General features: G+C 37.4%; 1 protein-coding gene across 1 annotated transcript; it reads left to right on the top strand.

The window, feature by feature from the left end:
* Positions 1-19,229: 19,229 nt before the first annotated feature.
* Positions 19,230-24,385, top strand: LOC110798711 (protein FAR1-RELATED SEQUENCE 5-like). The gene is made up of 5 exons (XM_056829510.1): positions 19,230-21,476; positions 21,597-21,692; positions 21,846-21,959; positions 22,896-22,991; positions 24,251-24,385. The coding sequence occupies exons 1-5, from the start codon at positions 19,230-19,232 to the stop codon at positions 24,383-24,385; spliced, it is 2,688 nt and encodes an 895-aa protein (XP_056685488.1).
* The last annotated feature ends 200 nt before the right edge of the window (positions 24,386-24,585 follow it).

The raw sequence follows: 24,585 nt of genomic DNA, 5'->3' as shown, positions 1-24,585 counted from the left end.
TACATGATGTTCGGTTCTACTTTTGGGATGACCCTTATTTGTTTCGTGAGACTGCTGAAGGTTTGTACAAGCGATGTGTTCTAGAATGGGAAGTCCAAGGTATTATCAATAGGTGTCATTCTTCACCTTATGGTGGTCACCATGGACCGTCAAAGACTAATGCTAAGTTGTCACAATGTGGTTTTTACTGGCCTACTATGTTCAAGGATGCACAAGCTTTCATTATGGCTTGTGATGCATGCCAGAGGGTCGGCACTATTTCGAGGAGGTATGAGATGCCACAGAACGGGATTCTTGAGGTTGAGATTTTTTATGTGTGGGGAATTGACTATATGGGACCATTCCCATTGTCAAAGGGTAATCTGTACATCCTTGTTATTGTAGATTATGTGTCCAAGTGGGTGGAAGCTGTTGCTTCACCTACCAATGATGCTAAGACGGTCATTTCTCTGTTCAAGAAAGTCATTTTTCCTAGATTTGGGGTTCCACGAGCTCTGATCAGTGATGGAGAGTCACACTTCCATGAGAAGCATCTGGATGCGCTCCTGCGCAAGTATGGGGTTTATCACCGCACTGGGCTAGCCTACCACCCTCGGACGAGTGGGCAAGTTGAGATCTCCAACCGGGTGATCAAATCTATCCTTGAGAAAGTGGTGGCAAAGTCTAGGAAGGATTGGAGCAATAAGCTGGATGATACTCTGTGGGCATATAGAACCGCCTTTAAGACACCTGTTGGTACCTCCCGTATCCGTTGGTGTATGGCAAGGCGTGTCATTTACTGGTAGAAACGGAGTATAAGGCTTATTGAGCAATCAAGCAGCTCAACATGGATTCAAAGTTAGCCGGCGAGAAGCGGTTACTTCAATTGAATGAGCTAGATGAATTCCGATTACAAGCTTATGATAGTGCCCGGATTTACAAAGAAAAGACTAAGCGGTGGCACGATAATCACATTCTGCATAGAGAGTTCGCGGTGGGCGACAAGGTTCTACTATTCAACTCTAGGCTTAAGTTGTTTCCTGGAAAACTTAAGTCTAGATGGTCTGGGCCGTTCACCGTGACTATGGTGAGCAAGTTTGGGTCAGTTGAAGTAGAAAACAATAATGGTGAGCGATTCAAAGTGAATGGGCAACGTCTGAAGTTGTACCATGATGGGGCTACTGTAGGAGTGGTTGAGGTTCATCACCTCAATCCCTCCGCCCCATGAACTGCATATTCGAGGTAACGAGGTCGAGCGGGACCTAGAAATAAACCAGCGCTTTGCGGGAGGCAACCCGTACTTTATTGCTTTCGATAGTATAGTTTAATTTTGTGTGTTTTATAGTTTATCCTTTACATTAGAGAGGTGAGGAGAGGGTATTTTTACTGTTTTGGGTGTTTGATGATGTGCAGGTGTTAGTTCCCGAGTGCGAAAAGTTAGAAAACATCGTAAGGAGCAAGTTTGCAAATCGCCCGGTGGGCACCGGGCGCGTGTTGAAGAAAAGAAGATGGTCTCTTTTCGCCCGACGGGCAGAACTGCGCCCGTCGGGCGGATTCCGAGCTGAATGCCCGACGGACGGGCGCTGGCCCGATGGGCGATCGAGTAAGGGAGTTGGAGAAGTGTCGAAGAGGAGTATCTATAATCGCTCGGTGGGCATCGGGCGATTGCCGCCCGACCGGGCGCGTGCGGAATGAAATTTTACTCTCGCACTTCGCCCGACGGGCGGACCTGTGCCCGTTGGGCAGCCTACGAGCTGTAGGCCCTTCGGGCGGGCGCTGGCCCGGCGGGCGTGAGGAGATTCGCGGACTACTTAAGCACGGGATCTCCGTATTCCCTTCACTCTTCCTCTCAATCATCCTCTTCATTCTCTCACATCCCTCCATTAAAACCCAAACCCTAAGAACGTCAAAGTTCCATATCTCCCTCATCTCTCACCCAAATTTATCAATCCATATACCAAATTCATCCTCATAACATCCTCTTCAACCTCCACTAAACAATTTTCACCCTCCTCCACTCACAACCAAAAACCCAAATTTCACCAAAAATCTCAAACACTCAAAAATCTTCAACCATGGGTTCTAGGCCAAAGAGGACTTGCACGGGAGCGTCTAGGAGACAAGAAGAGGTTCCACAAGCCGTGCACCACCACCACCTCAGTTTGCACCCGATCCGGCTTTCCCGGACATGGTTCTCGTTAGTGAGGAGCAACAAGCTCGCCTTGCACACCTCAAGCTTCGGAAGGTAGTCCCTACTCGATTTATATGTCAAAAAACTTTGAATGATATGGGTATTGAGAGGGATGTTAAGAAATTATTTCATGGGGTGGGCATGAAGCATATGTTTTCCATGGTTAGGTTGACATTTAGAAATCTTACTCTTGAGTTTTTGAGCTCCTTTAATGTAAAACGAAATGGATACAAGGATGTCACTAGAGTGTCGTTTCGATTGTTGAACACAAGTTTTGATATGCCTATTAAAGATTTTGGTGCAATATTTGGTTTGTCTGTTGAGCCCAATAGGTTCCCCGGGGAGGGGCATAATAATAGTACTGTGTGGGGGAAGTTGACTGGGGAGTTCAATCCCAATAGCATGCAACATTTTCACGCCTCTAGCGTGCAACACCCCGTCCCTTTTGTTTGGTTCCGGTTCATGGCATTTACAATTTTTGGGAGGGACCAAAAGGAGAATGTGAGAAGCACGGAGCTGGAGGTTCTTGGGGGGTACTTGTTGGATGGTGATGATGGTTATAGGATGAATTTGGCCCATCATTTGGCCAGTCAGCTGCTTACTACTGCCACCCGCCGCTACTTGACCGATATTGCTCTAGGGGGTTTGGTCACCCACATTGCCGTAGCGATGGCAAACTTTGCTGAGAGGGACCATGCTGCAGTCCGAGGTAACAATCTGTTGGACATAGAGTATTTTAGGAGTCTTTACAGGGTACACTCTGAGTACGGGGCACTTCTTCCCGGTCAGATGTCATGGATGTTCCAGAGGAACTATCTTTTTACTCTACCGGACACTTCAAGGCTCACCCGTTTTGAGAGGGGTCAGTCCCATTATCTGTATGTAGGTGAGCAGGCGCCACTACTACTTGAGCCCCAACCCCAGCCCGAGGTCGCGCATCGTACCTACTTCCGTAGGGGTGGGCGTAGAGAGAGGGAGGCGAGACAGAGAGGTAGTCCGGCTCCACAGGGGGAGCAAGGGTCTTTGGAGGAGCATATGGATAGGTTAGAGATTCGCTTCGATCACATTGAGAGTGATCACCAGAGGGCCATGTTCCCCATATATGACCACTTTGCTCGAGAGGGTGTCGGGCCTCAGGAGGCCCAACATCCTTCATGGTTTGGTTACCCGGCGGAGGGCTATGGAGTCCCGGGCGCTAGGGGCACCTTTACACCCACTCACTACTACGGTGGGTATGGAGAGGGCCCTAGTCACGGGTATGCTGATGATGATGATGGCTAGGGCCATCAGTGATGTTGTTGATGATGAGGATGGTTCGGTACCCCTTGAGCCAATGAGGACATTGTCTGATTTGGTTTGGGGGGGTTTCACATTACCTGTACATATTAGGTATGTTTTCTTTTCATTTCGTGTTTTCTTATTTATTTTGGTGTGTTTTGGTGTGTTTTTGTGTGTTTATTGCTTTCTAGATTAGTTTATTGCTTTGAAAAAAATAGAAAATACAAAAATACGTGTTGACCAATGAGATTTAGACAATTAATTCCCTGTGCCCCTTTGGTTCGAAAATGTATTTTGATGATTCAAGCTGATAAGACAGGTGAGCATCATGGATTGACTGTTTCATGTATGAACTACAGTTATATTGACTCTTGTCAAAGGTCAACTCTGTCCCACTTTTCATATGTATAATGCTGGATTGTGGTTAGCTGTGAGGTTTTGAGCCTTGATTTTTCAGAGTGCTTAATTCCTGGTGTTGCATTGTTCTGAGTTTTTGGTTTTCGACTATTAGTATGCTTAACACACTTGCACTTTGCGCATGATGAAAGGCCATTCTTTAGGAAGCTTTCAGACGGTCTTAGATACATCTGTTCCTGCTTTTTCTTTCCCATGTTTAGCCTTGACCATTTTTTTCATTTAACTCCACAAAATAGCCCTTATTAGCCCCGTTGGTTACTTTTCCCGAGTCTAGCTTGGGGGAGCTATCATTTGGTAGTATCGGTTCGTTTTGTTGAGATGGTTGGCTTTAAAGGCCTAGGATACTCAAGGTTGTATGTCTGTGTACTCGGGAAGTTAGCAAGGAAAGAGGTGTATTCTTTAGTTGGCACCTAAAGTTTGTGGTTATGGGTATTATGGTTTGTACACATCTAGCTATTTATTTTCGTCGTTATAAGTCTTCAAAAAAAAAAATCAGAAAAAAGGAAAAAAAATATATGTCATTAATTTTGTAGTATTAGAAAAGCAAGGAAAAGGGTGAAGTTGGTTCATACTTCGAAATTTGTTGGTTACTTCCTCCCTTATGGCTATATTTTGGTTATTGATGAGTTATGGTTTCCGGAGATGATTTCGATGTATCGTTGGTTGTTTTTGCTCCCCAAGTTAGACTTTATACTCTCACATATCCATAATATTCCTTACCCCTTGTTTATACTCGACCAACATTACAAGCCTATATAAAGACCTTTTTTTTATCATCGTGCAATGTGTGTATAACAATAGGTTGAAAATAGTCGTTTATCAAGGGCCAAAGAGCATATGCGCATTTCGAGTCGACTCCGGTGTAGGTTGAGTGTTTAGGAGAACCTTCAGACACGCTATTGTTGTGAGTTGGGAGGGGCTACTACTCATTTGATAGTATACATGTTCATAATGGGAAAGTGAGTGAACGGGCCGCAATTGGTTCGCTTCGCCACATAACGAGAGGAGTGATTCGCTTGGTGAGGTCCGATCTTGATTTTATACGTATGTCTTGTGAGCCTTGCTTGAACTTTGTACCGGTTCATGTGTAACTGTGGGGACTAGAGATTTCGGTCATGATATTTGCTTGCCTTGATTTGACTCTTACTTTATCGTTCATCCTTTTGTGTAGATTTTGGGGTGAGTTAATCGTTTATGTCTCATTGATGCTCTTTGCTTAGGGACAAGCAAAGGTTTAGCTTGGGGGGATTTGATATGTGTGTTTTTTATAGTGTTTTACCCCCGTCCCTTAGTACTTTTATGCATCAAATGAGCTCTTAGAAGCGGTTTTTAGTACTAATCTGTGTTTTTGAGTGTGCCTTGGGTTTCAGGACTACTTAGTGAGAAATTGGTCTTTTTAGACCCGTTTCATGATGATTTAGGCCACTACGCGATCCCGAGGGAATTCGGGACCACCATCGTCGACTTGAGGGAGCCTTAGATGCTTATGGTTGTGCCCCAGAAGTTAGACTCGGTGTTACGGACAAAGGACGGCTCATTTAGCTCTCCGCCCGGTTGATTTCCTCTCGCCCACCGGGCGAGTAAGTGATGGCTGCTGCAGTCAGCGGGCGCCCGACGGGCGGAGCTCTACCCGGTGGCCACCGGGCGCGCATCAGAGTGAAGAGTGCAAGATATCTCTCCTCGCCCGGCGGGCGGAAGCTGCCTAAACGGGCGCGTGTCGAAGTTTCCAGGAGTATCTCTCTCCGCCCGACGGGCGGTTTTCGAGCTCTCCGCCCGACGGGCGGGTGTCTGCCCGACCGGGCGACGACAGCCCAGCGCGCCCTTCTCGCGGTTTTCTTTCCGGTTTTCTTTTATTATTTTGGGAAAACTATAAATACTAGACTCTATTATTTTAGTTGACATCTTAATTTCTAGTATTGGTCGGCCCTTAGTTTTATCTCTCTTAGTTTAATTTTCTCTCAAAACTTATGCAAAACACTTAGTTTAATTTTCAATAAAAATTCAAGCTTTCGATTTCAATTGCCATTCAATTAGGTATTGCTCCTTAATTTTATTCATTGTCTTGCTTTAATAATGCTTTCGATTATGTTAATTGCTTTGTTTATTATTAATATGCTTGAGTAATCTATTTTCTAGGGTTTGGGGATCCATGAATAATATGAAGGGACATTGAATAACTGTGATTGTTGGCACTGTAATTAATTCCTATTGATTGGTTTACATTACTATACAATTAGATTTGCGCAGGTTTAATTGTGATAGTTTGGCAATATCAAGTTAAGATTCGAGAGATGCAATTTGATGTTTAGGCTTGTGTCAATAGGTGGAATTAGGATTAATACGTAGCGAGAGCCCGTTAATTCTAAGATTATGATTAGTATCGATTCGAGAGAGCATGCTAGTCTAATTAATTACTTTGTTGATTATTGGAATTGTTTATCGTCCTGGATTATTGTTTGTTGGTGAACCTATGCCCTAGATTCTTTAATTCTTGAATTCTTAATTGTTTAATTATCGTCGTAGTCTTAGCATACAAACCAACCAATTCATGTTTCCCAATAGTCTAGTTTAGTTGATTAATAATAGAAAGAACACTGTTTCCCTGTGGATTTGATCCTGACTTCCCTTGCTACCTAGCTAGTGGACTTAGGTTTATTTTTGATTAGGTAATACGACTTTAGCCTATCATTTCCCCGGGTCGCCGCCCGAGTATTCTTTTTGTCCAAGATGTTGCTCGGACGGAACAACGGTCTGCCGTCCAAATCGCACTCAATTACAACCTTCTTGTTTTTCGCTCGGGTCGATTTGGTCCCCATTTTTTGCGACATGGTGGATGAAAAACCAGAAAAGAAGAAAGAAGAAGAAAAGGGTGGTTACCTGAATTCCGGAGAGAGAAGAACTCCAGGTTTTTGCAGTTGAGAAGAGATAGAGAGGAAGCGTGAGGAAGTGGAAGTGAAGGCATGTATTTATTGAAGTGACTGATGGTTTGCTTCTCGAGACCGTCATTATAATCACACCGGTCATTGGTAGAGCAGGAGGTTATTTCCTCCCTTTTTTCGAAAATGAAAACCCATTTTTCTTTTGAACTTCCCGGAAGAAATTCTAAATGGGTTTTGGGACAATTGTTAGGGGGGGAAATATCCTCCTAAGTGACGTGGCTTAATTGTGCCACCATGGAGTATACATAGCAGCCAGCAAGGCATGAAGGGTGACTGATCAACTTCCCTACAAAGGCTATGTAAGATGGCATCGGTTACAGCAATAATTAATAGGAAGTTTAGGTTAAGGGAGGGAGCATTAATGGCTTAATTATGCCGCCTTTTTGTGCTTTACGTCTCATAGTAAGGCTATATAAAGCCTCGAATGATCTTCTTGTAACATATAACGCTTACTTGCTAATAATACACTCTTATTGCTCAATCATATTATTCTTGTCATCTCGTTATTATCTTGCTCGAACGATTGTTAGCACCACCCTAAGACAAGTTCGACCCTAAATAGAATTTGTCCAAAACATTATGATTTTATCATTTCTTTTTTAACAAGTAATAACAAATTATTACTTCTTAATTAATAAATTGTGTGCATATGTAATTTTCGTATAAACGATTGAGGTTTGTTCTTCGTAAAACTCTAGGTTTATTACGTGTTTGAATATACGAATATGATGAAGACGAATTCCCATGTATTAAATAACGACCAATTAAGTTGATATAAGCGACATAGTCGATAATGAACAAGTACTGAGTAAAACTCTACAAGAGATTAATTATGGCATGAATCAGAGAAATAAAGACTCGATAAAGGCTCGGTAAAAAGATATTAAGAGATAAATTTTGCTAGGAGTTAAAATAAATAAATAAATAAATAAATAAAGACTCAGTAAAAGATAATAAGAGATACATAATTAATTAGGAGTCAACTACCATTGCTCTATATAATGCTAGCTAATATGCACTATTTTACCCCATAAAAAAGTATAGAGTAACAAATTATCCATTCCCTCTTTTTACTTAATTGACTTGTGCATCGCACGGCCTTAATTCTAGTATCTCTATTATATAAGTGAAGAGATGAGGAGCAATAACGTAATAATACTTTTGGTGTCCCCTTTGGAATAGTTCATTTTACCCTTGGTAGTTGAAAATCAAATTATTAAAAAAAAATACTCCAGCAAACCAGGAAAGTATATCACGCACTTTTTTCATCTTGCGAAAATTGTAACAGTTCACACACACACACATAATCCCTTGATTCTCTCCTCCATAACTGATGAAAAAATAAAAAAGTTAAAAAAAACCCATTCAAATCAGAGGAGAATAACAGAGGAGCTCGACAAAGGCCTTGCGGCAAGTGGGCAGTTGAGATTAAAGCTTCCTGTGTTTGGCTAGGCACCTTCGACACTGCTGAAGCCGCTGCCTGTGTAATACCTCGTATTTGTCAAAAAGGACCTTTTATAAACGTTTTTTTGCGAGAAAGGACCTTTTATGACGAAATTGGTGAAATGGGACCTAAAACATAAATTTTTTTGTTGATTGGGACCTTTTACCGGTTTCTTGGAGTTGACCCAAGATTCCGGCAACGACTTTGACACGTGTCAATCGGAGAAGGCCACGTGTCCATTTAATGATTAAAAAAAAAATTGCCCAAAAAAAAAAAATTATCGATTTTTTAATTTTGCCCCAAATCGATTTTTTTTTTTTTGCCCCAAATCGATTTTTTTTTGCCCCAAATCAATTTTTTTTTTCCCCAAATCGAACTTTTTCTTTTGACCCAAATCGAAATAGATTTTTTTGCCCCAAATCGATTTTGTTTTTTGGCCCCAAATTGATTTTTTTTTTTGCCCCAAATCGATTATTTTTTTGTCCCAAATCGATTATTTTTTTTTTGCCCCAATTCTCCCTCCAAAATCCCAACTGCCTTAATGTTCGTCACTGAAATTGTCTGCCACGAATTGTTATTCATAGCCACATGAATCAAGTTTGCTATTTTTTCCCCTCAAATTCCTCCTCAATAGAACATAATTTTGCGTCGAAAAAATTAGGGTTCTTCGCAAAATTAGGGCAAAAAAAAATCGTTTTGGGGCAACAAAAAAAAATCGATACTTTTTATTTTTTTTGGGCAATTTTTTTTTTTTGGGCAATTTTTTTTTTAATCATTAAATGGACACATGGCATTCTCCGGTTGCCACGTGTCAAAGTCGTTGCCGGAATCTTGGGCCAACTCCATGAAACCAGTAAAAGGTCCCAATCAACAAAAAAAATTATTTTTAGGTCCCATTTCACCAATTTCGTCATAAAAGGTCCTTTCTCGCAAAAAAAAAACGTTTATAAAAGGTCCGCTTTGGCAAAAAATCCTATTTATAAAGTATTTTTATGATTTTTAGAATTTAAACCGCATTTAAATATTATTTAAATGTATTTTTAATTAATTAGAATATTTATTATTTTAATTAATTACAAGACGAATTTATTATTTCAAGTTGAGAATTTAATTGGGTTTCAAAAGTAAAACGATTTTAAATGAATCTAGCCCAATTTAATTCCAAGTTCAAATCCAAACAAATTAAGCAAACCCATCTTATGTTTTATGAAGCCCGTAAGGGAATCCTAAACCCTAGCCCATCTTTGAGTTTCCTAAACCTATAAATATAGGTTCTTACCCTCAAAATCCCTCACTATTATTCATTAAACCTAAAAGTAAAACCCTAACCCTAAATTCCTCTTCCTTTCGTCGAACTTGTGTTTGGCCGTTTTTCTCTGACTACCGTTCGTTTTCAGAAAAAGACCTCTCCTTCAAAGTTGTAGTTCTCGAAAAGTTATTGAATTTTGCCTCAAGAATCGATCGATTCCGAGTTATAGATTAGAAGTTATGAGTGTTCTAAAATCCTGCAGCAGTAATTTCTCTCTCTCCTCCATTGCGGCACTCTCTTCTCCTTCGTCCGCCCTTGTCTTCGGCCGCAAGCAAGCCACGAGCTTGGATTTCCCCTGCCCTTGAAGAGTGCTGCCTTGCCCCGTGCCTCACGCACACAAACTCCCTCACTCCCCCGCATCGCTCGCCCCTCTCACCCCTGCTCGCAGCGCACCCGCACACGATTGTTGCGACGAGCCTCGCGCCCCTGCCGAGCGCTCGTGCTGCTGCTGCTTCGTGTTTCTGTTGCTCGTGCCGCTGCCCCACACGCAACACACCCGTGTTGTGTGTGTGTGTTATTGTTGATAATCAAACTCCGTATACTTTTTAACTTTTTCGAATTCCATTTTTAAAAAATATTTGATTATTTAATGATTTTGGATTATTTAAATTGCTGGGAACGGTTATGAACACCGTATTTTATTATTGTCGTATTTAAATGGATGAGATTGATTTTAATGTTTGAAATTATTATTTTCAGATTTAACGAAATAATAAAGTGTCAATTTTTAAGGTCAAAACATGGTTTTTATTATGACCTATTATTAGGATTTTAATTCCAATTGATTAGGCGATTGATTCACATAATTTAATGACAATTTAAATTATGGGGATCAACTTAAATTTTCAGATTTGTTATGAAGTTTTAAAGTGCTAGTTTTAATGATTTTAAGGCCAAAAAGTCAATGTTTTTATGCTAGGACTTGAGTTGACTATTTGAGACTATTAATTTAACGAATAACGATTAATTTCTAATTAAACCAAGGGTTTTAGTTTCTTAAATAGTTGCTGAAAATTTAGTAAACATGGATAATAATTAAGTTTCTCCTTTGTGTTTATAGGAGTTGATTTCTAGTGAATCGTGATTCGCACAGTGGCCCCCGTACTTAGGTATTCCAGGTACGTACAAGACTAGGGTGACCACCCATCCCTTGAGGACTTAATGAAGTATATTGAATGTGAATCATGTGAAATTATGTGTTGGAATTCATGTTTGATGTGTAGACAAGCATGTGAGAATTGTTATTGAATCTATGTGAATGAGCATGTTATGAATTGAATTATGCTTTATAGATTCTGTTGAACTATCATGTTATGGACTTTTATAATCGTTGAATTATGTCAAGCATGTTGTTCAAGTTGGTATGCATGTATGAGTGTTGCGCATGCAAGTTATTATGATTATGCTATAGTACGGGATGTCTAGCATACAGTGAGCCTATTGAATATTGCCGCAGTGCATTGTTTATTCTACCGCAAGTGTAGAATACGTTTAGAGAGTTTATGTGAATTGAACTAAGGACTATTCGTGCTAAGGGCACACCCCGCTTGTTAATAGGCAATGTCGGGTTATCTCAAACAGTGTTTTTGAGAAGGAACAATGGGAGTAATTTCACTTGAGTCTTATGTTTGATCACAAATCCTAAAGGATTAAAATGAAGTGTCATTGTTGTATTACGTGTTGGTGTACTTGTTGAATTATTTGTGAGTTATGTCTTTGGGTTGAGTCTTAAACATAACATACTAATTAACGTAAAGTGCAACCCGAATGAGCTTCAAAACTCTTGGAACGTATATACCTCGAGTATGAACAATGTGGAGAGTCTTGCCGGAAAACTTGTACTCCTTGAATGATACACGACGTTGTTTCATTCTACTTTTTATGCTGTTATGAATTGGAATTCCGTCGATATGGCCCGACTGTCGGTAGGAGTCCGAGTTATTTTAGGATACTTTATTTTACCCGTTCGAAGCTAATTCTTTATTAAACTGTGAGTCAAGAGTCGTGTCAAGTGTCGAGTCTTGTCTCCATGTTTACTTGTTTATTAATTGGCTTTTGCATGTGGATTATTAATTCGTTGAGTGAAGCATGTTAGGATAGAATGTTATTCTAGCTTGTTCGTACTCAGCTTTTGCTGACTTCGTGGTTTATGTCGAAGGTCATGGCCTTCGCCTTAATGACCCTATGATGATCTCATTGCATTTGCGTTGTTGGGGAGTAGATTTTAATCAAACGGGTTTGTAGAGATAACTTGCGGGAGAAGTTATCATGGGATTCGTATTTGAGAGTTTATTTCTCTTCCGTACTTTATAAACTCTACTTTTATTTTATAGTCATGACTACTTAATTTATTTAGACTATAGTTAATGGATTTTAAACTATTTAATACTTTGGTTTTGGGCCTTAGTGGTTCCAAGTTGATAATTTACCATTAACTATTTAATACGTTTTGAAAGTTAGTTAATTCCGCTGGGTAATTCTGGTAAATACCCTTAACCGTTATCACGGTGGCGGTAATATCTTGGTAATTCCTTTGTTTTAAGTTGGAAATTTTTTTATAAAAAGTAAGGAATTATTAGGGTGTTATAAAGTGGTATACTAGAGCTTAGTTTCAGTTCTTCTTTGTAGTAAGTAATACTACAAAGTGGTAATCAGGAGACTAAGGCTGCTTTGTAGTAATCCATACTACAAAGTGGTATTTGCGAATCTTTAGGATTTTTGAAAATTGTTTTCCTAAAGTCAAAATGCTATTTTGAGTACTCAATATTTTGAAAAGTCAAAAACTATTTATTTTAAGTTATTTGAAAATTTATCGGTTTTATTTTAATAAATTTTTCGGATTTATTAAATTCGAACAAAGTCGAATTAAATTTCAAAAAAAAAAAAAAACATTTCCGATTTTTTTTTCGGACTTCTTTCGGATTTTCGAAGAGAAAGAAAAAAGAAAAAGAAAAAGAAAAAGAAAAAATCTTATTTATTCGGATTTTCCGAATTTTTCAAAAAAAAAAAACATTTAATTTTCCGAATTATTTAATTTATTTATTTATTTATTTTCGGATAATAATCGAATTAATTAATTAAATTATTCGATTAATTATTTTAATTTTCGATTTTAATTTTTAATAATTTCGCGTATATTTGAAGTTATTTAAATTAATTTCGAAAATTATTCCTATTTCTAAGTGAGAAAAGGTAGATTAAGAAGGGCATTTAATTTAGGTTTGCATTAATTAAGTGCTATGTGTGAAGTATTTATTGTGCATGTATGTACTCAAGTTTGATCATGTTTTGTTTTGCTTTATGTGATTAATTGCATCACGGTTCATGATTAGGCATGTACTTGTGCATTGAAATTGTATGGCTCCACGAACTTAAACTGTTTTCTCTCCTTGGGGGTTGAATTTTGTTGGGAACACGATTAGTGAGACTCTTAAGTGTGTGTTTTTAGGACTTAAGAATGTTGCCTTCAAAGCTTTCCAATCTAAGACAGCTAGAGGAGCTTGATAGTGAGACTCCACATTTGTATGTGAAGAAGATTGAGTTTGCATGCAACTATTTTGCTACGTTTAAGAATACGCCATATTTGAGGATGTTGGAGTAATTCTAGTAGCCCCGGATAGAGACATGAAGAATAAATTCTTAAAAATAGCTACAGATGGTTGACCAAGACGATGATGCCAATCTATTGTCGGAGCTTTGGCGATAGATAATGCTAGAATATTGGAAGGAGAGGACAACTCATGTACTCCATTTTTAGTTGACCCATGGATAAGATGTTTCCCCGTGATTTTATCCTTCAAAATGAAATAATTAGATGAGAACTCCACAATGAGATTATTATCGGAACATACTCGGGAAATTGAAATAATGTTGCGAGCCACATGAGGAGCACATAAAACATGTGAAAGTTTAATTGATTTTGAGGAATAGGTGGAGAGAGAAAGATATCATGTTTCGGAAATAGGAAACCTAGTTCCATTACCTATAACAATTTCTTCGGTACCATCGTACGGGTGATGAAGAGCAAGGTTGGACAAGTCATGAGTGACATAGTGGGATGCACCGGTGTCTAGAAGCCAAAAAGAGGGAGACACGGTGTTGCTTGTTGTGGCAATGTGAGCTTGCGATAGTGTAGACGGAGGTGGTTGAGGAGGCAGGGTAGGCTTAGCACCAGGAAACTTCTGCTGGAATACGGGGCAACGGTACAAGGAGTAGCCATGTGTGTGTCACCATTGGCAGCGCCCTAGATATCCTGCCCTTTAGGTTTCTCATTGTGGGTATTCTTTTTGTAGTTGGTCCTACCTTATTAGAGTTGTAGTAGTTATAAGCATTGTTGTCATAAGAGGGAGGTTTTGGGGTGTAGGTGCCAGTGGAGGTTGCATGGACTGAAGCGGGCAACAAAGAAGGTGTGACATTAGTGTGAAGGGCTACCTCTTTGAGAAGTAATTTCTCATGCAGTTGGCCAAATGTAACGAGCGAATCATGATTACTAGTAGCACCTATGACACTTTGATAGTTAGGGTCTTGAATACCCTCAAGCACTCGTTCAATCGGATCATCGGGTTTTTAAGGTTCATCAAGCACCGCAAGTTGATTTGCACAAACTCGAATAGAATTCATAAACTCAATAATAATCAGCGTACCTTTCCTTATGGACTTTAGGTTTGCTTTCACTATTTTGGCATGGACCTGAGTATGCCGAGAAAAAGAATGAGCCAGAATATCCCAATCTTCTTTGGTCATGTTGGCTCGAGATACTAGAGGAACAATATTAGATTCAAGTGTACCAAGAAATGCACCAAATAACAACTTATCTTGTCGAACCCACGTAGAGTGAGCCAGATTAGGAGAAGTGGTGGTGTCTCTGGTGATTGTGGTTGTAGGTACAGGATGTGCACCATTATGGAATTTGAATAGACCATTCCCAATGAGGATGGACTCAAGTTGAAGCTTCCAAGAGAGGTAGTTGGTATTTGTAAGCTTGATAATGTTCGTCAGATTGATGATGATGAGAGGCGAGGTCGGATCGACATCATTGGGAATGGTGTTGGAAGCCACAAAGGCGTTAGAAAGTAAAAAAAAAATAGGGTTGAGGTTGAGGATCTTCCTGTTGTGATACCATGTAAAATATGAATGAAGTTGTGAATTGTATTGAAGGATTTACACCATATTTATATTACAAGAGTCAGGTCTTACTATATATGGAAATAACTACCTTACGAAATAAAGATAATATCAAGCTAATGAATATTATGTATAAAAGATAACATACTGCTAATAGAAGATTACATAAGATAATATGCAAGATATTGAGATATGCAACATATATACGGAGACGATAATACGGGAAGATAATATCAAGATATTATCTTGGTATTATTCTCTACAGGCAATGGTGAACATCGAGTAACTGGGGAATGTTCCTTAAGTATATAGCTCACTCAACCACACTTGCTGAGGATTTAGGTTGCTTGCATAAAATGGATTGGGATTTGTCTCCATTCATATAGTCTATTTCAATCTTCATGGACTCTTCAGAGCTACTGACCAATGTACAGCTAGGGAGGTAGCAAAGCGGATATACCACAAATCTGGACGATGCAAATGACTCTTTAACGGGGAAATGAATTTTCAAAATGGGTCATCTACAAAGTGGATCGCGCTGAGCTTCAACAAACCCACAATCTTGCTCAACGAGCCATCAAATATGGTGTCAATTTTACATCGTTTACGCTTAAATCGGATTGTTTATGCTCTTTGATTCTTGTAATTTTAACATATGTCAAAACAAAAATCTTTGTCCTTTTCCTTAATATGCCTCTTGGGGTCCGTTCTATTTGACTTATTTTGTCTGAACATATATTATCTCAACTTATCTGAACTTATTTTGTCTGACATAAGTGAAAATAAGTCGAACATAAAGAGTCTTAATGTTTAGCTTAAATGTTCGAGTACAATATCCCCTCTACTTTTTTAATCTCGTCAATTTTTTTTGATCATTTGCAAATGGTGAATCAAGAGGACGGGGAGAGTGTGGTAAAAAAATAATCCCCAGATGGATATGTTAACAAAATTGACAACAATTTCCTCCCCAACTTTTGATAACTTATCACAAAACAGAAAGTTTTGTTTGAAGTAGGTTGGGAAGAACTAATACTATGTAATCATTTAAAAGTGAGGTTTTAAGAGTATTACAATATTGGACATTTGAGTAGCCAAATGATTGAATGACAAAAACGAAATAAATTAGGGACTCAACATTGAAGAAATTACAAACTTATTACTTAGTTGTTTGGAGTAGGATTAAAAGTCGTTTTAGTAAAAACATGTACCTTTATCTTTTCCTCCGCTGCCACCAAAAAAGAAGCCATAACCTTCTAAGCGATCACTCCTTCCAACACCAGCAATCAAATAGCATCTTCTTTCCACAATTTTGGGATTTTTGGGGTCGGTGTCTCCAGTATCAAAGTTAACTAGGATGTATGAGAAATAAGAAGTTTCAGAGGGAATACCACTCCGAAAACTTCCACTTCCCATGGGAGGGCTGGTATCTGACCATGCTGGAGTATAGACTTCCCCTCCAAATCGCATGGTCGTCGCCTTTTCCTTCAGGCTACTAAATATTTCACCTTCCCAATAACCTACATATCCAAAATTTGACCCATACATATGCCATGTCCCTCCGTTATCCTGTATTTTTCAAAAACGAGCTTAGTTTTCATGAATGTATATATCAAGCCATTTTGCATTATATAGTATATGTTTTGCATATTTACCTGCATCAAATTTATTTCTAAAATATCTTGAGGGTCATGACCGATTTTGGATGGTGGCAACACTTCACCAAGCTGAATGGTCCCATCATTTGCATTAAAGTCTGAGCAATCTTTGTCATAACAAATTGTATTGTTGTCACCCTATGTATGTATATATATATATATTTTTTTTTTTTTTGAGGAAACACCCTATATATTTTGTGTAATGCATAAAACGTAAATATAGCATTAATGACAAAAAAATTTCTTTATATAATATACTACCTCATTTCCACAATACATGCAACATTTGTTTTGCACGTATTCAAATACGCTTCTTTGGACATGAATATCTCTAAATGCGAAATTGTAAAAAGTTATTATTTGGAACCCTCGCATTGATACGTATTTAACAAGAACTCACTTGACTATGCTTTTTTCATATAACGGTGAAAGAAAGATTGTCAAATTTCATTGATAAATAGTGCGCAAATGATAAATGATGCAGGTATTGTGAAACGAAGGTAGTACACACACACGCACGCACACACGCACACACACACACACAAGCACACAAGCACACACGCACAAGCACACATACACACACAATCACACACACACACACACACACACACACACACACACACGCGCGCGCGCACACAAGCACACACACACATAATTTTTCATTACTATTTACGTACTCTATCAATTTGGAATTTTTATGGATTGTGTATTTGCAAAATAATTAAGGAAATCAATTCCAATACCTTTTAATTATTCAATATTTCTCGGAAATACCCTTTCTTATAAATTCCCACATTCATGTGAGCTAAATTACATGATCAAATCGGTATTAAAAATAAATTGATAGATGATCTTATAACATTAAGCACGCCAATGTGCAACTCTTTTCCGAAGCCAACTTCATTTAGTTTACGAGGCAATAAAAAAATACTCCAGCGTATTAGAGAGTATGCGTTTGACAGTCTGATTCTGATATGAAACCATGATAATTAAAAATATTTAACTTTTTTACCAAATAATGAAATGTATAAAGGTCAATCTTTGTGTGATAAGGCCAACGTAGCTCAGAATATGTGTGGAGTATTGGTTAGCTTTTAATTCTTAAAACCGAAATCAAGAATATCTAGGCACAAGTTTGAACATATTTACAATGTACTTTATATACAGGTGAGGTTCTTCATCTCCATATCGGTCAGGATTCACCTAAATCGCAACATAGAATTTTCAGTAACTTTTATTTATTTCATTCCAATATATACTTCTACTTTTTTTTACTTGCACTGCGTAACAAGTTTTTGTTTTTTGTGACGACATAAGTATAAACTTAATATAGACACGGAATTTAAGAAATATATTCGAGAAGTTAAATGAACGAACTTAATTGAAAAACATAACCCTTAATAACTCAACTCTTCGATCCGGATCTTAGTTTAAGTTTTCTTTATTAACTTGTCTGTCAAATTTCTTTAACATCTCATCCCAAACGCACAAATCTAACAAACAATATTTATAATTAATTCTTCATATATAATTACCAAATGATAGGAAAACCTAGCTTCTTAATTGATTATTAGAATTAAATAATTAAGATATCTTAATCCAGTAGATACAATAAATTACCGTCCACCCAGCTTGTATACGATTAAAATTGGCGCCTTCTCCGGCTTCAAGTGCAACAAAGGCTGAACTAGTATGACCAGGTTTTACCGGGCTTGGTTTGAACACACTTATCTCCGTATATACATCTTCAAAAGAACCGCGGATCACTATTCCTGAAAACTATTGTGACATAATTTTCAGTCATAATAGTAAATGCTTCTTATACTATAAAAAAAATATAAAAGGATACATTTTTCCGAAAGATTTCGAATTGTCACATAGGATCACTATGTCATCAAGGAAATGCTTGGTACGTGAAAATGATAATTTGGGGGATCAAGGGGTGAAATGGGGATTGTGAATGGGTGCTTGGGAGTTTATAAATATAGGGTCTGGATCCTCTAGAATCCTACAATAACTCTACACTATAGAGTTTGTTTAATCCTAGGCACCTAACCCTTATATTAAATCAATAGTTGGATTCTGCTTCTTACTGAGTCAAGTAAATAATTAAAAAAAAAACTCCAAACCTTCCGCCAAAATATAAAATATGGCTACTTTTTCTTGTTTGTAAACATTAGGGATATGTTGGGAATAAATAAGAAGGTTACAAAACTACATTTACTGATATACTCCTACTTTAATTAAGGGTAAAATGGTCGTTTTCTCCATATATATATATATAGGGGCCGGTTCTCATGAGAACCCCTCTTTTAATGAGAACTCTCGTCCTCAACCCTTGGATTTTGATTGATGGTCAAGATTAATGCTAATTAAAACTGATTAAAAGTCCTATTTGACGTATAAGCAAAAAACTCCGATCGAAACTCTTTAACACTCGTTCCTCACTTTTTTTATCAGAGTGTCTTCGCACAAGCAATCATCTTGATAATCATCAAGATTAGGCAATCATACTCTCCATCCAATTGCTATATATTGTCGTCGTTTTCTTTGTTTTCGCGGTTAATGAGATTAATGGTAGAGCAATAAACTACAACCAATCATCTCTTACCCGGAGGTATATTTATTTTCTACAATTACACCATTAGATAGTATTTTACTTTATGTATACGATACCTACGAAATACTTATTATGATGAATGAATCTTTAAATTTACACCCTAATATTGTTGTTATATTTTAACATGTTATTCAAATTGTCATAATAATTTTTGACCATTTTTGACGTAAAGTTTGTAAATGGAATTATTTTATTGTATATCCAAATTGTAGTTATACATTTATTCAATTTTATTAATATGCATAAAAAAATTATTATTTTGAAGGTTCTAATATGGATGAGATTCATCAAGAAGAAGACGAATATGAGCCTAGCCATCACCAATTGCAATCTGATAATGAAGAGCGCGTTGATCGTCAAGGAGGAGAAAATGAGACGCCTAACAAATGCAGAAGCCCTATGAGTATTATTAAGGAGTGGGTTCCTGTATGTGAAGAGGATTTGAAACCAAAAGAAGGTATGGAGTTTGACAACCTGGAGGAATGTGAAAAATTCTACAAAAAATATGCTCATCAAGTCGGTTTTAGTGTCCGTAAATCATCTACTAAAAGGGATAAAAAAACTGGATTGTTGAAGTATAAAACTTGTGTTTGCGCAAAAGAGGGTTTTAGAGAAGCTAAATACGCAGGTAAGCAAAAAGTAAGAAATGTGAAATTGAGTAGGGAAGGTTGTGAGGCTCTGGTTAGGTTTAAACGAACGTCGGAGGGTAAATATGTAGTGTACAAATTTCATGAAGGTCATACTCATTTACTTGCAACCCCTAGAAAGTGTCACATGCTAAAATCTAATAGGGAAATTACTAATGTTCATAGATGCTTGTATAAGGCATTTGCTCGTGCCAATGTTGGTGCAAGTAGGGCGCATCGTTACATAAAGGAACAAGTGGGTGGGTATCAAAATGTTGGATGTAGTAAGCAAGATTTGAAAAACTTTCAAAGAAATTTGAGACTTCATATTAAAGATTATGATGTTGACATGTTTATTGAGAATTTTAAGAAAAAACAAAAAATCGATCCTTCATTTTATTTTGCATATGAGATAAACAAGGCCACACGTCAACTGAGACATGTATTTTGGGCAGATGGCATTTCTAGAAAGAATTATGCATTATATGGAGATGTTGTGTCATTTGATACTACTTATGACACTAACAGATATAAGATGATCTTTGCTCCATTTACTGGTCTTGATAACCACAGACTTTGTATTACGTTTGGAGCAGCATTTTTGGGGGATGAGAAAGTTGAATCATTTTCTTGGTTGTTTGAAAAGTTCTTAGATGCAATGGACGATCACAAACCTGTTTGCATCATCACTGATCAAGATCCTGCAATGAAAGTAGCCATCAAAAATGTTTTTGACACGTCTACTCATAGGTTTTGCATATGGCATATAATGAGAAAACTTTCAGAAAAGGTGGGAAGCACTTTGAGTAGTAACGAAGTTTTTATGAACCAATTTAAGTCCTGTGTGTATAATTCAGAGACAAAGGAGGAATTTGAATCATCGTGGAAATCAGTTGTCAATGAATTTAAGTTACAAACTAATGATTGGCTTTCTCAGATGTTTTCGATTAGGGACTTGTGGATACCAACTTATTTCAGAGATGTTTTCTTAGGAGCTGTGTTACGGACAACGTCGAGGTCTGAAAGTGAGAATAGTTTTTTTTGTAGTTTCACAAATCCGCATTTGAGTCTAGTGGAGTTCTGGATGAGATTTGAGAGTGCTGTAGAGTCACAGAGACATTCTCAATCAATGTCTGACAATGATAACTTTTCTTTAATTCCTGAACTAAAAACAAATAGAGATTTGGAGAGACATGCAAGTCAAGTCTACACTTTCACTAACTTTTACAAGTTTCAAGAGCAGTTGTGGATTGCTTGTATGGATTGTGAAGTTGAGGACAAGAAAGAGACAGAAGAGGGACTAGTTATAACTATAGCTAATCATGCTCGAAAAAATGGGAAGATGCGTGAGGTTGTATATAACCCTCTCAGTCATGTGGCACACTGTTCATGCAAAATGTTCCAATGTGAGGGAATTCCATGCCGACATATATTATGCATTCTGAAGGGAAAAAGTTTATCTGAAGTTCCATGTTACTATATATTGAACAGATGGACCAAGATGGCAGCAAGCAAGTCGATTTTTAATGTGTCTAGTAACCTTTTGGAAACTTGTTCCAAAATAGATAATGAGGATAAGCTGATTACTAATAATTGGTTAGAATTCTTAAACTGCATGAATTTGGCGGGAAGAGACCCTGAAAAACTAACTCTTATCTCAAATGAATTTCAAAACGTATCAAAATTATTAAAAGAGTTCAAGAGTAATCCCACTGAGAGCAAGACACAAGAGTTGGAATCTTTTATCGGATCAAGTGTACCGAAAGAAGTTGAGATTCTTCCACCAAAACAATCGAATACCAAAGGATCCGGTAAACGCATGAAAGGGGGAAAAGAGAAGGCAATGGAGCAACAAGAAAAGAAACAGAGACAGTGTAAAAGTTGTGGTCATTTGGCATACCATGATAGTCGTAATTGCCCTGCAAAGATCTCTACTTAACCAAGGTACCATTCTTCTATTTAATGTGTTTAATTTAGTTTTTCTTCTATCTTGCTAATGTCTTTATTTTCCTAGGGTGTTCTGTTCATCACTGTTTTGGCTCTAGCTGGTGGTGGTGCTGCTGCTGCTGCCGCTGCTGCTGCTGATGTTGATGTGGAGGTGGTGCTGCTGGTGTTGATGTTGATGTCTCACTTCTGATATCAGTTGCTCTCATTTTTTCTGCTTTGGTCTAATGCAGCTGTAGTTCATTAGGAAGTTGCCATATGTAATGGATTTTGTTGGGGTATTTTAACTGAGAACATTTTTATTCACAAGTTTGTACAGAAAGTCTCCATTGTTGATTGTTTCATTGACAGTGATATTGTTGTCTGGGAACAACATATTGATTTTTTGTGTTGCTTACTGTTATCATACTTCCCATTAACTTGTGTTTTCTCTGTGAGTTGCAGCCCAAACTGTGTTTTACTTGGGTTAGCTCTGTGAGTTGCATCAATGGGGTGCCTTTTTATTCTCTTTGGTGACAATGTGGTGAGTCTTGTAAGTTGTGACTAGAAACTTTCTAATTACCACACCAGTTGTCCTGCAGTCTTTTCAGTGATATTAGAATCTCTGTTGCTAATTCCAAAAGCGAGTTATTATGAAAAAAATGAGTTTGGGCTGTGCTACTGCAAAACTTGTGGTATAAGAACTCTACTCAGTGATGCAAACAGAATCATACTTTGGCAAGGAACTAATTTAACTGCTCAAAGACTTGCTGTTTTGTTCTTGTTTTTCGTACGCTAGTTTTTTGTGTCTCCTTTGACTCTACAGACTTTGCATTTAGGAAAGTTTTTAAAAAGAAAAATTCTAATATAAAGAGATATATCCTTGAAAGTAAGTGTTTGTTCACCATTACATATTGTCAATATTTTGGTGTATATAAGCTACTGCCAGTTTTTCAATATCACAAGTCACAGCATAGCAGTTTATGAGTTGATGAGATAATATCTCCTACGAAGTATTAGTTTTATGAGTTTATGAGTTGATGAGATAACATAGCAGTTTATGAGATAATATCTCCATAGAAGTATTAGTTTCAATATCAAAAGTCACAACATAGCAGTTTATGAGTTGATGAGATAACATAGTAGTTTATGAGTCACAACAAGTCACAATATTTTGCTGTACTAATTTATCAGTTGATGAGATAATATCTCCTACGAAGTATTGCTATGTATTCTGCTATGAAGTATTTACTTTGTTTTTTTCATGTTTAGTGAAAACCTATAACTGCCTCATTAGTCATTATAACTGTTTTATATATGAAAACAAGGGACTTTGAAATTAAGTGATGTTTTGTTTGAAAGCTGTAATTTGCATTTGATAAGCTTCTAGTCTGAAGAGTTGAATATGAAGCATGGTGGTAGTATCGATGTCATTGCTGATATATGGGAACTATGCTGGGCCCTGACTAGGAGAGTAGTACAGGAGGTACACTTGAGGAGTTTAGAGGTAGCACATTTTTTAGTTAGGAGAGAAGTTATCGAAGAGGGTTGATGCCCGTGTCTTGCACTTAGACTTGACAAAAGCTGACCCAACCCGTAAGCCTGACCCAAACACATCGAAGAGTTGGCATCTGAATTCGATTTTGATACCCAAAATCCGAAACATTTATAAAACAGAAACTACGGATTGGATTTTACCAAAAAACGAACCCTAGTTTGATCTGAGCCCACAGTGAAACCACCCCATCAACCTGTTTTGTTGTTATCTAAGAAAGCTTAAACTGTTATATTTTGAGAAACTGTTATAATATCTCCTACGAAGTATTAGTTTTGTGTATCAATAAAACAAGTATACTAAACTGAATAAGCTAATTAGCATACTAGTTTTGTGTATCTATAAAACTAAAATCAATAAGGTAATGTCATCTTAGAAATGGTCCTTGAAATGGCATACTCGCATACTATAAGGTTTAAAGACAACCTATGTGGGAATCGAACCCACGTCCCTTATGCATATCATATGCATAGTGCTCTACCATTTGAGCTAATAGGTTTTAGCACAACTCCAACTACAGATTATTAAAAGCAAGCAAGAACAAGGCTGCAGTTTTCACCCATCACAAGTTTCAGAATATCAGAATACATAGCAGTTAGGATGTTCAGAAAAAAAATCTTGATCTCCAACTTGTGATATTACCAACAACCGAGTAATCTTTTCGTTAAATCTACAGTAGTGAAAAATCTTGATATCCAACTAGATTGAATGTCAGTTATGTAATCCAACTTGATATTACCAACAACCGAGTAATCTTTTCCATCAAAAGTAACAATCTAGAACATTGTCATACCTTTTGACTTAATAAACCAAATTTCTTAAATAGCCCAATCCAAAATTAAACTATAAAGAACATATTGATTGATAGAAAACTAAGTAGACTTGAGACTTTTAATAATCTGTAATCAATTAGAAATAAGACCCCAAAACCTAGAATTTGAAGGGGGAAAAAAAAAATTAAATTAAAGAAGCATACTTATTTCATGAATCACAATGCTTTATTAGTTTAACTAAACAAGAGGGAGGGAAGGAGAAGAAACTAATAATTACCAGTTTCTTGTTATCATCGATTCGTGGATCAAAGGAGTCTCGCGGAAAAAATCATACTTAAATCGGCTTTGAAATGATGTTTCCGTTGTTGAAGCCGAACGCTCTCTGGACTCTGGTACTTGAATATTTACAATTTGCAGGATTTAAATGTTTACAATTTGAAGGGAGGTCGATCTGATAAGGATTTCAAAGGGAAGGAGGAGGCTCATGAACTGAGAGGAGAGGAGAGAGATTCTGATTTTAGAATTTTAGATTTTTATGTCGTTTTTTTTTAAGTTAATGAGTGTTTTTTTTAGCGTGTAAATCTTGACCGTATATCCTCATTAAAAGAGAAGTTCTCATTATAAGAGGGGTTCTCATGAGAACCGGCCTCTATATATATATATATATATATATATATATATATATATATATATATATATATATATATATATATACATATATATATATATATATATATATATATATATATATA

Source organism: Spinacia oleracea, chromosome 5 (assembly GCF_020520425.1).
Source record: "Spinacia oleracea cultivar Varoflay chromosome 5, BTI_SOV_V1, whole genome shotgun sequence".
In the NCBI taxonomy this organism is placed as follows: domain Eukaryota; kingdom Viridiplantae; phylum Streptophyta; class Magnoliopsida; order Caryophyllales; family Amaranthaceae; genus Spinacia; species Spinacia oleracea.
This window is presented reverse-complemented; position numbering and strand designations above follow the sequence as displayed.

Coding starts and splice junctions, on each gene's coding strand:
- LOC110798711 (XM_056829510.1), top strand. CDS start 19,230: ATGGATGAGATTCATCAAGAAGAAGACGAATATGAGCCTAGCCATCAC. Junction 21,477..21,596: donor GTAAAAGTTGTGGTCATTTG/GCATACCATGAT, acceptor TTATTTTCCTAG/GGTGTTCTGTTCATCACTGT. Junction 21,693..21,845: donor ATGTGGAGGTGGTGCTGCTG/GTGTTGATGTTG, acceptor AAGTTTGTACAG/AAAGTCTCCATTGTTGATTG.